Source organism: Vigna angularis, chromosome 1 (assembly GCF_016808095.1).
Source record: "Vigna angularis cultivar LongXiaoDou No.4 chromosome 1, ASM1680809v1, whole genome shotgun sequence".
Taxonomy (NCBI): Eukaryota; Viridiplantae; Streptophyta; class Magnoliopsida; order Fabales; family Fabaceae; genus Vigna; species Vigna angularis.
The window spans coordinates 17,574,098-17,594,151 of NC_068970.1; the positions used below are offsets into that span (position 1 = coordinate 17,574,098).

A 20,054-nucleotide genomic window follows, 5' to 3' on the forward strand; every position below is an offset into this window, starting at 1 on the left:
AATGAACATATATCTAAACATATCACGTTTAACGTATTTTTAGAGTAAAAATAAATATAAAATGGTAGAAAATATACTTTATTTTCTAATTTACTTTATATACATATTCGACTTAATAAATATATTAAGTAATACATCCAATAAGACTCATTAAGCTTTACTTGACATAAAAAGATTGAAAGATATTATAAAATATATTTGTTGATGTAAAGCCTACAATTAATGTCTACAAGAATGCATCCTCACAACAGATTAGTCGCCATGAGCATAACCCCAACAGTGGAGAAGTAGTACACAATCTCACGCATTGGGTATCTCGTGATTGTGATCAACACCTCACACTTCACTCGACTACCATATGGGATTGTACCAACCATAGTTCATGATCACGAGAAAAATGATCCCAAGGTTATCATTATTACTCTGGCCAACTGACAGGTGCACAATCTTGATAGACCAAGCATAACAACTCGATGTCCCAAACCTCAGTACAACAACAACTTCGTTTTATAGTGCCTAAATTCAATAACAACTCAATGTTCTATTGACTGAGTACAAGAGTAGTTCAGTGTTTCGACATCGAAGTACAAGAGCAAGAACAACTCGACGTTCCCACACACGAGTACAAGAAACATTCAATGACCACAATAACAACTCGATGTTACATGAAATACCTCAAAAAAACTAGAATGATGTTGAATAGTGTTTTAGGAAAACTTTTTGTCAAAAGGTAGTTTAACAATATTGTCAAAGATTAAACGATTTATATAAGTTATTAAACACTTGACTTGAAAAGTTTTGTTCAAACTGCAAGTTCTCAAAAATAACGTTTGGTGACAAGAGCTTTTATAAACGGTTGAGATAGTAAGCAATTGTAGGGTTTCTAAGAAAAACGTTTACTGAGATTGAAGTAATAAACACAGTTATTTTATAGTGGTTCGCTCCACCGAGCTATGTCTACTTCTCCTCAAAGACCTCTTAGAGGGTTCCACTATAATCTTTAACAAGATTACAATATAGTATTCACATCACTCATGGTATCACCTAGTCAATTCAAGTAACCCCATTACACTAACTAGAACCGAGTTTCAACCACTCATGATTGTGCAGTATTCTTCACCACTCCTGGTATCCCTAGATAATCCTGGTATCTTCCCAATACGATATCTAGTTAAGTTTCACTCATTCCTGGTTTCCACTAGACAAACTCGTCTAGCTACCATTTACCCCATCGAGTTAAGCGTTAGATGTTTGAATTCTCTTCAAAATTTGCAATCAATCATATCGCTTACAAGTCCTTACACGATTATTCTCACAGAGAGGATGTGCATACAATACAATTTAAGCTAACATACTCTTAGAGTTTTCTATCTCCTTATAACAATAAGCTTATGATTTTATAAAGCTTGAAAGTATTTTCTTTTCATTTGAGCTTATTTTTCTTCTCAAGTATTTTCTTTCATGTTTGTGTGCTTATTCTCTTGCTCTTTTCTTCAACATTTTCCAATTTATAAGCTTCAAGAAAATGTCTATTAGATATTACTTGCTTTGATATTTGGATATTCTTAGTCTTGTCATAAGTAGCACCGTTGGTTAAAGTCAATTTGTCAGAACAAACATGTTTTTTTGGTACTTTATTAAAAGTAGGTTGTACAAACTCTTTGACACAACTTTTGATAGGGAAAACATTTTGTGAATGTCTTCTTTGTCTCTAACGTCCACTTCTGACTTGTATATGATAAGTAGGTTGATGCTTGACTTAAGTAATCTGCACAGAGTAGAGTAGATATGCATACAAGTAGATATGTCTTTTTTCTTATCACTTTTGTTATTTTTAAACGTTGTGCATTCATGTCATTTAATACGCATTCAGAACAACTATAAGTTTTTCAAATTTGCTAAAGCAACATTTGATCATTTAAGCATTTTAGTAGAGATACCAAGCATTTCATGAGAGTTTCATTGTTGGATGAAAACTTCGTTTAACACATGATATCGTTTAGCCTTTACAAGGCTTTTCCTAACCACACCTTGTTTAGTGATTACTCGTTTGGTTCAAGAGCACGTTTAGTAAAGATATCTTTCAACATATGTTTTTGGAAAAATGTTTGTACCTTTTAGTATGTTTACCAAAACATCATTTTATACATCATAGTGAAAGCTCATCTAGCCTTGTTTAGCAAATTATAGCACAAGTGTGTTTAGCAAGACTCTTATTTAGCACATTGATGCATTTTGTGAGGAAATTGTTTAGTAGTGCATCTACTCTTGTATTAGTGCGTTTATTGAAGCTTTTTTTAAAGCGTTTAGATTTCACAAAGTTTTTTCATAAAACACTTATCTTTCAACTATGTTATGTTTCCAAAGATAACACTTTATCATATGTTCATTTCGTTTATTATTGTTTGTTAAACTTTAAAACATATGATGACGTTTAGACAGTTCAGTCTTATAGACGATCTTGTCTTAACATTACAATGCCCGAGTAGAGCAATAGCTCGACATTCGATTGACTGAGTATAAGAGAAATTCAGTGTTCCAACACCCCAAGTTCAAGAGCAAGAGCACCTTGACATTCCAATACCTAAGTACAAAAAGAATTCAGTGAGTACAAGAACAACTTGGCATTACAATGCCTGAGTACAACAACAACTCGGCGTTCAGAGTTCAAATACAAGAATAAACTTAGCATTTCAGTGATTGAGTACAAGAGAAACTCAGCGTTCCAAAGTCCAAGTACAGAAAAAACTCAGTGTTGCAATATAGGAACAACTCAGTGTTCTAATGTCCGACTACAGGATTAACTTGACGTTACAATACCCAAGCACAAGAGCAAATAACAACTCGATGTTACAATTCTTGGATTATAGAAAGAACGATGCATAAGTTAGACATAGTCTAGAGAAAGTCTGGCTACACACAAAACATTAAGCAAAAAGAAAGCTTGCATCCAAATGGGGTGAAATGTATTGCATTGTAAACTCCTTCCAAAATAAAGCCTAAGCTATAAGAACTTAATAGAAAGTCAATCATTTAGGTCACTACAAGACAAACCTCAAGAGAAATAAGTATGAGGACAAACGTCCACTAATAAAATGCTTAATATAGCACAAAGACAAATGTCCAAGTGACTACGATCACACACCATATAACTTTGCAAAAGCCAAAGCAAAGAAAGTCAAAGCCCTCCAACATGGCATCCGAGTTACCTAGATGGTAACATCAGTTAAAGCCCCAAATGAGGTATACCCTAGTTGCTTAGACAATAACAAAATCTCACCAACGCAGCATCCAAGTTATCTACACAGTAACTTAAAAAGAAAAGTCCTCAAAGGAGGCATCGGGTTATCTACACGATAACTTAAAAGAAAATCCAATTAATGAGACACCAAGTTATCCAAACGTTAACTTAAAAAGAAAATCCCTAAAGACACCGAGTTATCTATACGATAACTTAAAAAGAAAAAGCCTCAAAGGAGGTGTTGAGTTATCTAAACAGTAAGTAAAAAAGAAAAACCTTTAAATGAGATAGAGTTATCTAGATGATAACTTAAAAAGAAGAACCATCAAAGGAGGCACTAATTTATCTGATGACGTTTTCTTAACAATCATCTCCAACAAGTGTATTGGTACATAGTAATATCAACCAGTATCGTATCCACAAGGATTTAATAATTATATTAGTTGTTAGCTTTTGGGTTTTTTTGTATTTTGATAAACAATACATGTAAATATAAATAATAGTATATATTATATAAATTAGGTGCAGTAGAGGCTATGATTGAATTTCATCTTATCTTTTTCTACTACACCACTACTATCTTGTCTATTTAATATGCAGATCACTCAATGCCCTGGAAGTACTCTTACTTGTAGATCTAGATTCATTCTTGAATCACTAGAACCTAAGGATCTCAAACCCCAACATGATTCCTTTACCCCTGGTATAATAAATTCTTGCTTTATTGTGCATACTTTTCCACCCAACACACCCTCCATATCTTGTGGAGCCTCTGACAAGAGTGTGATGATTTGATTGAACTACAATTTGAGATCAATTTTCTAACTCAATCTAAACTAGTGAAATAAGACAAGTGACCAAATCATCTAAGCAACAAACACAAATCAAACCACAAAATATTGAATGAAAGCATAGATAAATACCTAAATAGTAAGAGTACAAAGAATTAGAAATTGTTATATCTAACTTCAACGCAAGAGAGTTCAGTTACCTATAGAATATTACAATACAATTCTAACAACATCTACACATAAGATTTATAATAAGAGCATTTCTCTCAACCCATACAGACCAATTCCTACTTCCTACTCTACTACTACTTATTAATCCTCCACTCAATGCTAGACTGACATGAAGTTTTTGTTTAAAGAAAGTTTTGGTCAGTGGTCAGTCCAACGTTTGACAAGGGTTTTCTTCTATCTTTTCAACCTATGTGGTTGAGCACCTGTGGCTTAGTCATGCACCTCTTTAAAATATATTTTTATAAAAATTGACATCTCTTGATATAAATGTTTGTTTGCTTTTTATTATCAAGCACAACATAACATTTGTTCCAATTTGATATCAAAAAACACACTTTCTAGTTTTTGGATCAAGTTTAGATTTGTATTCTTTGCATACTAGAGGAAAAACATAATGAGCCAAAAACTTTTAGATAATTAAAGTGAGGTCAGGTTTTATATACTAATTCGTAAGTAGTCCTTCTACCTAGAACATCAGTGGCCAAGCAATTTATTAAAAAAAGTCGCATGAACAGCAGCATAAGACCAGAAATTGAGAGGGATGTTAGATTGAAAATGAGACTTCATTTAACATTCAAAATGTGTCTATGCTTTCTTCTACAATGGAATTTTGTTGGGGAGTCTCTATGCAACTAGTCTGATGCATAATGCCTAAATATTATCAATAAAACTCTTCGCAACAAAATTCAGAACCATTATCAGAACGTATGATCTTGATTTTGGTATTAAACTGAGTATTTTTCAAGGTAACGAATCTAGTTAGAGTTCCTCTACATCAAGAAGATCCAAGTAAACTTAGTATGATCATCTACACTGGACAAAAAGAATCTATTACCATGCACCGAGGTGGTACCAAAAGGTCCCTAGATGTCAGTGTGTATGATGTCAAACACGTGTTCAGATCGAGAATTGCTATGTCTAAAAGGATGGCTAGTCTATTTAGCATGTGACATATATCACAGGGTTTACTTACTTTAAAATGAATGTATGAAAAACTATCACTGATGTATTGTAAAATATTATCTGAGGGATACCCCACTCTTATGCCAGATATCTCCATTCTGATCTTGCATGCTTTTTCCATTTGCATCATGGCTCCCTTATTCTTTTATGGTTCTAGCAAATATAGTCCTTCATGTAATCTATCCTGTCCAATCATCTTCAATAAAACTGCATCTTGAATCTGACAAAACTTATAGGAAAAAAATTAGTATATGGTTATGTGATTGTATAATCTTTTGGACTGAAATTAAATTGAAGGCAAAGTCAGGTATATACAGAACATTATTTACGAAAACATCCTCAAACACATGCACAGTTCAATCATAGTAAGAAAAAACATATGAACCATTTGGCATTTTTATGCGTATAGGTTTTATTTTCCGAAAAGCTATAAAATTAAAGCTCATATGATCGGTTACCCCTTATCTAAAATCCAAGCGTTATTTTGTTTACCTTTAGCTGTGTTCTCACTATTAGAACCGGTAGTGAGATTAACCTTCTGTGTTGTCTCGCCTTTGGTTTCTTGGATGATCTTCATGATTTGATATACTTGCTCTTGTGTGAATTGATTACCTTCTTGATAGATTTGTTGATTATCTTGATTATTTACTTCACGTTCCCGTTTATCTTCCTTATCAGCAACAGTGTTCCCATGCATCATGGTTCCCGTTCGTGGAGTCGGAATACTGCCATCAATAAATTTGTGCTTGTTCTTCAAAAGTAATGCTCATCTCATCGCTCGACTCCATGCGTCATAGTTTACTCCATCTAATTGAATGTTGACCAAGATAGCTCCTGGGTTTTCTCTAGGATGAAGATAAAAAAGGACTAGATGGGTTTTGCGAGACATCAATCGGGTTTTGATGAGTTCTGCGAAACATTCGCAACGTTGTTGTTACCTATCTCCATCAAGAAAAGCCAAGAACAAGAAAAAAGATTGAAGAAAACAGGGATGAGCAAGTACAGCAGAAGCAGAGATTTAACCCGCTCGGTTACCATATTGGTTTTCTGAGATCATGATTTTACACCTGGTGGAGAACCGGGAAGAGAATAAAGAAAACAGCTTTTACTCAAAAACTGAGAACTCGAAAAAATACTTTTTGCATCAAAAGAATATAAATGATAAACGGCAAAAGTCTTCATGCATTAACTCTGAATGTACCTATATTTGTGTATTTATGCATGAAATACGATACGTTAACAACTTTTTTTTTTAATAACCTTTTTAACAATATAATATATTATGTCTTACTATTTAACAATATAATATATTATATATTATTATTTTATTGATTTGTATATTTAAAACGGATAAAACATAAATTATTATACGTACTTTCTTATAAAAATATTGTTATAAAAAATTGTTAAAATTTTTTTCTTTTATTTAAACAGATAACAGGCAGAAAACTAATTTAAGATAATAAAAAGATATTTTTTTAACAATTTTTTTTTAATAATTTGTGTGATTGGTTGATTTTAAATATCCACACCAATAAACAGTAACCATGTCAAAAGTTGTTAAAAAAGTTGTTAACATTATCCTAACTAATAACAGTAAAACAAAAGCAAACAGAGAAGAATCCCAATAACCCCTAAAGCTAAGGAATATATATCCATTGATTCGAGATTGGAAATAGCATTTTTGAAGACGCCACATTCGAGGGCTTTCATGAAAACATCTGCCCCTACATGAACGAAGAATTCAGAAGAAGCTGGAAAAGTTTCGTCTGAAGCTTTTTCCGTTCGACGTGACAATCAATTTCATATGCTTGTTCGTTTATGAAAGGTTGGATTCAGAGCAATATGTCGTGCCGATTGACTGTCACAATATATGACAGCAGATTTTTGTGGTGCGATTTTCAGATCTTCCATCAGGTATCTTAACTATTGGATTTCACAAGTGAGAGCTGCAAGGGCCCTGTCTTCTGCTTCCCAGGAGGATCTAGAAACTGCAGTTTGTTTTTTTATTTATTTCCAACTTATTAAGGATGTCCCAAGAAAAACGCAAAATCCGGTTGTCGAAAAAACCATTCAATTGTAAGTTGGAATCGCTTGGGAAGAAAAGTCCTTGTCCTGGAGCAGCTTTGATGTAGCGGATGATATGGCGAGGCCTTGAGATGTTCTTCCGTAGGAGCACGCACAAATTGACTTAGGACCCGATGTCCGATCTTGTGTTAGTGAGATAAAGCAATCGTCTTAGAAGCCTGTGATAGGGTGTAGTGTCTTCAAGGGGAGTAACTTCTTTAAACATAGTTTTTACTTCTTTGGCAATGAATGTGGTGCAAGGTTGTTTAATTCTTTCTTTAAATAAATGTAACGATGATATTTTAATACATACAATTTTTTTATATTCATTTAATATTTATTTTTTATTTTTTATTTTCTTTTTAAAAATACAAAATTTTATTTTTTTATGATTATATTACTTTTTTATAATGTAAATATATGTCATTTTAACATTAGTCTAAGTATAAATATGATATGAGATATTAGTATAATGAACTATAAATATGGATGCATACATACTCAATATGTCTCATATCCAATTTAATTTAAAAAATCAAATATTATTCGTATCTATATCTTAATTATATCCAATGGAAATTTTTGTCATAAGAACAAATTTAAATAATATTCATGCAAAAATTAAACTTTTATATAATATAATATGTATACTAAATTTCTAATGTTTTAGACTTATGCACTTTCAGTTTTGCAAAATATAAGTGATACGTTTTATTTTATTGAGTGTATAACATGAGTATAAAAATAAAAAGAGAAAGTCAACCAATATGGATTATGTACTATATATGGTTGAGTGCTCTTTGACCATATTAGTATTAGTCTCTTTTTTGGACAATACAACACGTATTATAATCTAATATGTCTGTACCTAAACATGTCCAATTTGTATGGTATCTGACTCTACAATTAGATAGTCAAACCGTTACTACGTGTTAGTCTATCAAAACTAATTATGTACTGACTACTATGTAATCATTATCAAAAAATATCAAACACTTGTTTAAATAAGATAAATGAGTCACTAATTCCAAGTCTATTCCAATCCAGATAAGATCTATAAACATATAAATAATATTATAAATAGCATAATTATCAAAGTATTTTAGGTACATTCTTATTAGTTACCTATTTAATATGATTAGCTTGAGTCGAAAGGTCTTTTTCATACATAATCCACATTCATTATAAAAAGAATAAATAATAAGAAAAAAAGGAGAAACACTTTTTAAGATTGAAAGTTAGAAACGACTGTAAAGTTTTTAAAATCTTAACATAATAATAGTCATCAATTATGTAATATTAAAACAAATGTAACTTTCTTGAGTACACTTTCTATAAGTTTCTAATAAATTAATTAGCAAAAAAAAATAGATTACATAAAAAATAAATTTAATTTAGTTAAAAAGAGATTCATATAATACTTATTTTCAGTTCATTAACTATTTCAAAGTTAGACTTACTTACTAATTAAATTTTTTATTCAATGATAATTTTAAATATAATTTATTATCCTAGTGAGAATCACACTTATTTGGTAACTAAATTTTTATTCATATATAACAATAACGAAAATATTACTTATTATCATTTTAAGTATTGTACTCATTAAATATTACTTATTATCACGCCTATTTGATAACTAAAGTTTTCATTCATATAATAATTTTAAAAAACATCATGTTAAATCTCAAAAAATTTTATAATAAATAATTTCATTCACAAAAATAATTTTAAAAATTATTGATTATCATATTGAATTTTGAATTTTGAATATGTTTGATAATTAAAATTTTTAATATATAAAATACACATTAAAACCATTACAACCTTGAAAACATTTAAAAATCTAAACCAAAAGATTATTTATTACAAAAATAACTATGTAATTTTATTTTCAATTATAAATGAAGGAATAAAGTTCATCCTTCTTGGACATAGCTAATGTTATAAATATTTTTCAAGTAAATAATTAACAGACGATTTAGTTTAGTATAATTAAATAAAGGGTAAAATAAATGTTTTTAAAATTAAACTCATTATGCACATTTAATTAAAGTTAGGATACACGTTACATCACATGTATTTTCCTAACGTGTAATCAACCTCTGGACCTAAATTTGGTTTAAAAGATTATATTCTTATAATCTTATTTAATTCTCCTTAATAAATTAGGATGGCAACTTTTCTAACTTTCTTAAAGTTGTGTTGTTCAGTTGTGATTCTACGCGTGACATCATCTTATAAATGGATTAATTGACTTGACTTATTTAACATTTATTTTAAAAATTGTTAATTTGATCCAGTCCATCACATTTGTCGAACTGAATGATTTAACCTACCTAAATCTTGAATTAGTTAATTTTAAAATATTTTTTAATTTTTATATATTTAACAAATATAATATATGAAAATTAAGAGTTAATAATTAAAAAGTAAAGGTTCATATAATACATCGTGCATAATAAATTACAAAATTGAAATGCTACACAAAATCATTCTCAATTCTCACAATCTTAATTTTTCCAGGTATTAACATTACTTTTTGTTAATCAATTCTAAATTTTCACATGATACAAAAATATATACTGAATAAAGAATTAATAACGAAAATTTGAATGGACAGTTTGGGTGGACTGAGATATAAGTAGTTCTAAATCCACATTTAAATCATTATAAAAACATTTCTAACCTAACTCAAAATCATAATGGAAAGAGATCATCTTTAAATTTGAATTTCTTTTGACAAATATGGTAATATTTAATTGCGCCTAATTTCATTAAATGTTCACCAAATAAAAAAAATAACATTTTTTAATTGATAATTTACAATTTCAATATTCATTTTGTCTTCTTTTTTAACTCTGAGAAAAAAAAATAGCATATGTTAGTTTCAAAGAATAAGTTTTTTGCTACATAGTAAGTCTAATGAATGTTTATTAATTCCACTAATTAATTTGATGCTCTATGGTAATTCCAAAATTATGATAGCAATTCACTTTATTACATAATAATACTTTTGTTTATGTTATTATATACGTTTAGGATTATCATAAGCATGCATTTTGACATTATGTAGATTCAAATGAGTCCACACGAACAGTATGTGTTAAAGAATATAGTACATACTGACTTAATAACCTAGTTCAAAGATTAGTTTCGACTAATTTGAGTTGTAAAAATATACTTTATGCTTTTTCAGGTGGAGTAAGGTTTATTCAAGGTTATCCCAATATGCTTAGTGCTAACAAATCTTATATATGAAATTATAAAGTTTATTTTTTTATATAGGATAGTATTAAGATAAATTATCCTTTGATATACAATCTCATCTCTATCTAAAAATTATCATCAAAAATATCATCAAAATAATAACTATAATTAATACTCAGGTTAAGGGTGTATTCATTTTTCAAGATGAATTTGATAGAGAGTAAATAAATGAATTTGAGTAGATTTAAAAGTAAAATATGTATTGTTGTTTTTAAAGAAATTTGAAGGCGATAGAGTCTCAACTTGAAAGTAAAGTTTGTGAGAGATTTAACTGAGGTGATAAATTAAAAAAATGTAATAAATAAAAAATGAAGATTATCAAATTGCCTTTAATTTTATAAGTAATATAAAATGATATTTATGAGTTACATATATTTTGAAAAAATTATTTAAAATACTAAAATTAATAAATAATAATAATAAATAAATAATACAATATATTTTTGTAAGTATATCATAAGTTTGTCAAAATAATAACAACAATTATTAAGCCAAGCGTAGGTATCTCACTACCTCACCAACATAAATCAATCATCGTTTATGCATACATTTACCACCACTCTTGCACCAAGATCTAGCACCTCCACATAGTATCCACCATCTCCAAACACAATCACAATCAAAAGCAATACAAATGAAGTAGCACTATCATGAAGCACCACGACAGCTCCAACACCAACAAAGACCACCACATATTAAACAAAGTCAAATGACAAACAATTTCACCTATAGGAACCACTAAGTAACCCCCACCACCTCCACCAACTAAGAACCACATGTTCCACCTCCTTCACCATCCACAAACTTGGATCCACAATGATGTCAACACAACCACATGAATCCAGCTTCACTTGTGCACGAGTACCAACTTCATCTTGCCCTTCCACCATAAATCTCATGCAACACAAGAAAGAAGTATTGGAATGAGTTAGAATGTCATGGAATCGATTACAACCTCTTAGAATGGGTTACAACACGTCACAAAATCGATTCCAAGCTCCTAAAATTAGTTCCCTATGTGTTGGAATTGGTTACGCCTTGCTTGAATCAATTATAAGCTTTCTTGAAATTGATTCCACTTTTCATCTTGCTACATGGTGGAATCGACTCCACCTAAAGGGGAATCAATTCCTTTCCTTCATCTTCAACCACGTGCTTTGGTTCATCTCCATCTTCACCACCATGGAAGTTGTGGAAGAGAGAATATTAACAGGTCGACAACGCAGCTCAACAACGCAGCTTGACAGCACACCTTCTATCAATTAACACGAAACTGTGAATGCATGAACCACACACACACACACACAAATAACTCACTTGAATAACTCAAAACACCACTTTCTCCACCACAGTGAAAAAAATGAACTTAACTTCTTCACGTCTCAAAATGTATACACTCACCAACCACTTATACCAACCAACTTCTCCACATTTAATGGCTTTCTGAATAAGGTCTGGTAAAAATAATTCAAAGTAAAACTATATATGATCACTCATGTCAGGTTGGGATTCTCATTGTAAAAGAAAATGAATTTAACTTCTCCACATCTCAAAATTTATACACTCTCCAACAACTTATATCAATCAGTTTCGCTACATTTAATGACTTGTTAAACAAGGTATGGTAAAAAAATTTCAAAACAAAACTCTATGTGGTTACTCATGTCAAGTTGGGAATCTCATTATGTTGCTCATGACTCTATGGGAATCTCTATCGGGGCAAAAGAGTAACCAACCATACAAGTGAACAAACAAAGTTGAGGGTCAAAATGTATTTTCATAGATAATACCCTCAAATTACCGTAGTTGAAGAAATATTCAAAAATTACTCAATCCTGCAAAGTCATATATTTTTCACTTTCAAATACGTGAATACAAACGTAATTTCACCCTCAAATCTGTCTTCACTAGTATTTGTAAATAATATTTGTAAGACATTTTAAACAATTATAGGCTAAGTCTTGTCTATCTAATGTAGTGTTCTCCTACTCAAATAAAAGCCTATAAAATAAGTATAAAAAAAAGTGTAATATTTACAAAGTAAAATTGTTTGTTGATCTCTTACCATTTTTCCTATATTTGATCCTCTGATGTAGATATCATTTTCTCTCATTAAAAAATATCTCTAAAGTTAAAATACCCTAAACATTAGGTTAAGTTCAATCTAACTATCTAGTATAGATATACCTACTCAAATAAAAAGCCCATAAAATAAGTATAAAACAGATGTACCGTTTATGAGTATAAAAAATGTGCATTGTTTTACAAGGTAAAATTGTTCATTAATTTTTTACCATATGAGTTGTCTTTACTAAAAACCCCTCAACATCCCAACTAGAGAGAAGACAATCATCTTAGGCCAGGGATAAGAGAATATGATCTTATTAGGACATGTCAGTCTCTTAGATGAACATTTTTCAATGATCAGATTTAAGACTTTACTTTGATGATATATATTGTATTCAATAACTAGAGTTGTCAATTTGACCCATGACCCCGGGGCTAGCCCTAACCCACTCTTAAAAAAGCCCCCTCTTAAGAAGCCCCTCAAATTGGGGCCAAAAAAAAGCTCCAACCCCCAAAGCCCCCTCTCAAGGGGGTTAGGGTCAGGGTTAAGGTGGGTTTAGCCCCACTAAAAAAAAATTGGAAACTAAACTTCAATATTCTCATAGTAACTATTAAAAGTACTAAATTTTATATTCATGTAATTGATTTCTTATTTCAAATTATTAAATAAAACTAATTAATTATAGTATAATAGAATATTTAATATTCAAAATAACCACTTTTTTAAATAATTAAAAATAATTGCAAACCACACACTTAATTTTATACAACTAAATAGTATTACAAATTTTTTTTTACTAAAATATTATAAAAATGCTTTATTTTGTTGTCAATTTTAATACAATTATGTCTTATATTGCAGACACCAATTATTAAAAAATTATATATAATTAGTAATATCAAAATAACCCCAAAGAGAAATAATAACATATTAAATTGATTTAATATTTTCACCGCTTTTACAGTTCTTAAAAAGAATCACTATTTTGTTTTCTCGACTTCTAAAATATCACTCAATCTGTTTTTAATTATTTAAGATTAAAAATAATTCAAAAATTTATTATCTAAATTTTTGGATCAAAAATAGTATTAATATTTTATGTGTAAATTAAACTTATGTTTTATTTTGTTTTTTTTTTCTTTGATAATATTTTCTCAAAATCACCATAAGGTATATTATAAAAAGAAAGTTAATTTCTTAAAAATTTATAAAAAAAATGAAAATTTTAAATAGACCTAAAGTACTAAAGAATGACAAATGTTATAGTGTTTCAATTCTTTGACTAACACATTAAATAATTTATTTTTAACTTTCAATTAGAACACATAACATAAATGTATGTTTATGTTTATGTTTATGACATTTAAAATGTAAACATTTTGAGTAAGTAATACGACGAGATTGAATCCTATGGACGAATACAACTGCAGCCTGCACAAGGTTTATGAGTTTTTTCTTTTTACTTATTATTTATGTTATGAGCATGATTTGTTGGGTATAAAATGAAAAAGAAAATCATTTATATTTAATTTCTTTTTCAATAGCTTTCTAAGAAAATAAAAAAGCCTTATTTTTTTTAAATTAAGAGCTTCAATTAGAGAAAATCTTCTCTTAAATTTCAATTTGGATAATTATAGATAGAAAATTAATTTCAAATTTATAACCTAAAAAAAAGCGAAATTAAATATTTAAATTTCAAATTTATAAAATGATCCTCTAATTATATACTTAGAGAATCTAACTCAATAAATATTGTCATTTTGTTTTTGTTTCTTGATTCTAGAACTCTTGTCCTATAAAAATTTCAATTTATTTTTTATAGTAACTATTTTTGTAAGAGTTAATTATATTTTATCTTGTATTCAAAATGAACATTTTTTCTAAAAAAAAGGTCCATGGATTGACCCTGACCCACAGGACTTTTGAAGATATTTTGGCCCCGTGGACTTTATCTACGAGAAGCTTTTTGGCTTTATGGATTTTTTTGACCTCAACCCACGTGGATTAGGACCAAACCGTGTAAGGAGGCCAAATTGACAGGTTTATCAATAACATATATATTAAAAAAGGTAATGGAAATAAAACTCCGCCATTTATCAAAGAAGGAAGCTGATAATATTTTAGGTATTATCTGTCACATTTTTTCATATCTCTACTCTGCTCAAAATTTCTAACCAAAGGGATCAGACTCCATCGACACCAGTCAAACACAAGCATTCTTCCGCTGAACGTATAGATTAAAATGGATTTCCAAGTAACTCTAAGTAAGTAAAAGTTAGAATTATGTCAAATTTTAAATTTAGAAAAACAAAATACGCACATGATTACATACACGCGCCAGCATGAGTGTTGGAACAGAGTGGGATGTTATCCGATTTGGAGGTATTACTAAGGCCAAACAGCTATTCAACGTTCCTATTCAGTGAAAGCTATATCCTTTCTTTTCTTTCTTTTCCAATCAACCAGTGATTCAGTGAGAAGTAATTTTACATTGGGCTTTGTCCTCAAATTGTGGCACAAAAAGGATGAAAGTTAGCATACATGCATCCATATGTCCACACTCAAACGTCAACTCATCCAATAAATGTAGTAAACTCAACCACATGTGATGAATACTTCACCTGCTATCTCTCTGCTGTCCACGCCTTTCACTGTTTCTTTTCACCTCTCCTGTCATTTCGCTGCCTTCACACTAAAACTTAATACCTGAACAACGATGCTGATGTAGTTTCGTCACTTGGAAAGGACACACAATAATTGTCATAAAAGAATTAATAATATCAACATATTGCAGGTGCAGTGCATAATAAGAATGGTTATTTCCATTGTACAGATTAAATGAAAATTGAAAGCCGAAGGGACTCTCCATCTACATGTTTAATGTCAAAACCAAAAACCCCAGTATTCTTCTTCTAAACGGAAAATTGGAGGCCTAAACCCCAAGGGGAAAAAGATACAATACAATGAAGCCATGGAGCAAAACAACTCCTCAATGATGACAATTGAAATTACAAGCCCCCCACATCAGCTGTGAATGTGATCCCTCTCCTAATAGAATCTTTATCCAACAACAGCATGATTTCTTTCATCCCTATATCCCCCAAAAAGTTATATAAACAATTTTCAGCATCTTCTAGATGGGGCTTATTGAGAAAACATTGGACAAGAAGGAACACACAAAAGTGAACCCGCTTAAGCAAGTTGTGTCGATGTCCTTCATTCAAATATCAATTGTTCGAATCAAAACACAAAAGGTATATATACAGGAGATTTGCATTTCGCACCACTATCCCCATTCCAACTTCTGGGGTTCTTTCGCTCTGTAGTCTGTGAAGTAGCTGGTCTCTGCTTCTCTTGCCCTACAAATTTACAAACTGTTGATACAACCAGGTTAATACTCATGGTCATTGAATGGTTCTAGTAAGTTTGCACTTGGAAATGAAGATTGTATCTGAATAATTCAAACTACACAACTTCAAAAGCTCAGCCGACTGTTGTTTCAATATAGGATTGCAACCGCTTTGGATCACAAGGAGAAGCTTTGCAGCAAGTCCTGCTTCCACAGCGATCAAAGAGCACTCCTCAGGTGCCAGCTTGCACACAGACCACAGTATTGATAATGCATATTGAGTACAGTTTTCTGAGACCCGCATCAACAGTTTCACCATAACGTGTATCGTATTAGAACAGTTCTTCAAAGCTAATCTTCCTTCGGGAACAGAAGCCAGTGCATCCAAGACAGAAAGAGCCAATTCCAAACATTCGGGCTCCAAACCAGACAACAACTCAACCAATTGAGAAACAGCCCCAATGCTTACCAGTAAACTCTTAACTTCTGAATGCAAACACACTGTTCTGAGGAGTCTCAATCCAGGGCAGATTCCATTTGAATGCCTCTTGTCTTTAACGAGCCTCATCAATCCAACCAAAAGACTATGGCTCCTGAAAATCTCCAACTTGAAATCCTTCCCTTCAATCAATATCTCAATCAGCCGCGTGCAATTGATTTTCGTCTCAATTGAACCCTCATTTAAAATGTCCACCATCAGGGAAACCCTTGCAGGCTGCAGTAGATTCCTCTTGGACTCACAATCAAGGTTCAAACTCACGAGCACACCAATGACCTCGGAGCCAACCGCATGGGATGTAAAAGGACCAAGCAACGCCGACACCACGGACACTCCATCGCCATCGACCAATGCCTTGCGGGCAGTGGCATGAGCAGCCACCACTTGATGGAGCTCCTTGAGGGCAAGAACACGAGCTTGCCCCTTCACCTTCTTGAGAGTCTCAACAAGCTCCGACACCCTCCCATGGACGTCTTCTGATCTCTTCTTCATCACAAGGTACTTCTGAGAAAACCAGGTGGATATCAAACGGTAGAGAGTGGTGTTTGGTGTGATGGAATCGTCCCAGAGCTCTTGCATTGTGGTGGGGCAAGTGAAGTGTCCCAGACTGAACCATTTGAGAATGTTGGACCTCTCGTAGGTCTGACCCGTGCAAAGAGTCACAGGGTCCTGCATTGGCTCAAGGGAAATTGGGCAAATGAACACAGAGGGAACTTCAGACAAGTCTAACTCTTCAATCATTCTCCCAAGATCCAGTTTTTCACCAACCCCAGTCCCCACAACCCCAGAATCCACGCCGCCCAAAACCCCATCTTTCACCGCCGTGTCCAGATCTAGAATCTGACCCTCGATCCCATCCCTCTTACAAGTAGGCTGAAACATTGCCATTTTCGAAACCCCTCAGAGAAAAAGAAACCAGCTTTGGAGAAAAACCAGAAAATCAAATCACTCAAATGAGAAAACGAAACACCCTTCAGTGGACATTACAGACGTGAAGAGGGTGAAAGAAGAATAAAACTCTCCCGGGGCAGTCTCTCACGAGCAGTTTCCAAGCAACAAACTTGCTTTATTGTAGAAATCACTCTGTTCCTGTTCTCTCTCTTGTAATAAGTATTTTTTCTCTCTCTCTATCTGCTTTATCTGATCTCTTTCAATGGTCAAAAGAATCATTACCATCATATTTCACATCATAAGCACATAATCAAGCTTGAAAGGGGGGCTTAAATCAGCGAAACAATAAAGAATGTAGACCAATGAAAGAGCAAACAGTGAAGAACAGTAGCCTACTAACCACAAGAAGTAAATCAATGGCAGTAGAAAGTTCTAAGAAACAGTCGAAAGAGGCATTGGGGAAGCGAGAAATAATTGAAGAGGCAGAAGGAGAAAATGGAAAGAAGGGTTAGGGAGTGAGAAATCAAGAAGGACCGTACCGGCATGGGGAAGAAAGAGTGGTAAGAAGAAAAGGCATCACTGGCTGGCACTGCCAAAGGGAAAGGCTCATCCTACACACAGCCAGGACTGCCACTGAACACCTCTTCTTTTTTTGGGCAGATTCTTGACTTCTTGTAATCACCCCTCACCAAATAATAAACAGATTAATTTGGGTAAAATTAAGGTTTAATTACACTTTTTTATTTTTTTTTTCAAATAACTTTTTTTCTTCCACATTTTTTTTAACTTTACAAATTCGTTCTCTTTTTCTGAATATTAATATATTAATTAATTGATTGCGTTACCATAACATAAATTTTAAATATGACATTGTTTTATTAGTTGTTTATTAATTTTTAAAAGTGTAAAATAAAGTAATAATATTAAAATAGCATTGAGTATAACATCTTCAAATTAAGGTGTATAATATTTTAGAGTTTAAATACAAAAATAAAAAATTATCAAAAAAAAATATTTTTAAATTTTTGTTTTTTTATTTTATCTCGATGGTTTAGTTGAAATTTTAATTTAAAAATAAAACTTATAAATTTAAAATTGATTAGTACGATATGACTATTTTGGAAAAGCTATCAAATAGGTTGATTGTATTGTATTTAGAATACATTTATCTTTATCAAAATATAAGAGCATATTTGTGTTTTAGTTTTTAAACTGCGTAATTATATAATTTATTTTTAAATATGAGAAAAAAACTTGAAATACAAATATGATAATAATTGTAAATAAAAAACTAGAACATATTATTTATTTAACATTTTTATAAGTAAATTTTTTAAAAATTTATAATAATGAAAATCGTAAAACATTGATTTCATTTATTTAAATTTTATATTAAATTAATTTTTTTTTATAAATTCCTGTTAAACATACTATGCACTGAGATTTTAATTAAACTAAAATTGAAACTAATTTATTCTCATTCCATGTTATGTTTGATTCGTTTGGGTTTTTGTAATAAAAAAGACTGAGCCATGAACATTTCTACTAACATTTGCATCAGATATCAAGAGAAGAGAGAGAGAATATTGATTTGTTTCATCATTCAAACTTGTATGCAAATGTGTTACCACTCTAAAAAGAGTTTTAATAATGGCTAAAAACCTGTTTGAAAATGGTTGCTTGGTTATCATTATTGTTGTACCCATCATTAAATGTATCATACCACAACAATTGTAATCATAATTTTTTTCGTTTTTACTAAATTTTTTTAATATATTTTGTTCATGAGTAATTCAAATGTGTAATAAACCACAATAAAATAAATCAACATATTATTCACTAATAAACTACAATTTATAAAATAATAGTCTAAGAGAATTTTGTATTAATATATGATTCAATTATTAAATTCTTCAAACATTCGACATTGTCTAATATAAAGAGTATATAAACAACTATTAATTAAATAATTAAAAAAAATCAAAGTAAAAAAATATAATATTATTAAATATTCAAAATTAATATATACACAATATTTTTAATGTCAAATATCAAAAAATAAAATATAATTGCATAAATATTGAATAAGTATATCAAATAATAATTAAAAAAAGATCAAATAATTATATAAAACGAGTAAAAATAATCAAATTTAACAGAAATAAGTTAGGAAACAAAAGATTAAAGAAAAATTAAAATAATTAGTGATTTAGATTACTTAATAAATTAAAAGTATTTTATTAATATAAAATATGAACAAGTACGGGTACTGATACGGAAAACAACATATATATTGTTATCATTATTCTCATATCCATTATTATAATAATTAATATGAAAATTTCCTATCAAAATTGAGATAAATTCTAATAATATTAGTGTGAAATAGATTCATTTGTCATGTTTATATATGATTCACGAATCCTTTAAAATTAAAAATTTTACATTTTTTTAAGATAATAATCACTTTCTTCCAACTGGTCCACAAAACTCTTTAAAATTAGGAATTTTACATTTCCTAAGATAATAATCACTTTTTTTCAAACCTCAATTATTTTTAAAGATTTATTAATCACTATAATAAAATGTTAAATTATTGATGGAAAAAAAATTGTCAGGAGAACAAAATTTATTTGATTGATTTTTCTGATAGATTCTGAAATATTAATTATCAACATAATATC

The 20,054-nt window shown here is 30.6% G+C and overlaps 1 protein-coding gene across 1 annotated transcript; it reads right to left on the reverse strand.

Annotated features, from left to right (window-relative positions):
- Nucleotides 1-15,426: 15,426 nt before the first annotated feature.
- LOC108321299 (U-box domain-containing protein 30) lies at nt 15,427-18,031 on the reverse strand. Its single transcript, XM_017553041.2, has one exon. It carries the CDS (start codon nt 17,365-17,367, stop codon nt 16,036-16,038), a length of 1,332 nt encoding a protein of 443 aa, XP_017408530.1. The 5' UTR covers nt 17,368-18,031; the 3' UTR covers nt 15,427-16,035.
- Between the last annotated feature and the right edge of the window lie 2,023 nt (nt 18,032-20,054).

Bases quoted from the DNA above. Each gene is read 5' to 3' on its own strand.
- LOC108321299 (XM_017553041.2), bottom strand. From the start codon at position 17,367: ATGGCAATGTTTCAGCCTACTTGTAAGAGGGATGGGATCGAGGGTCAG.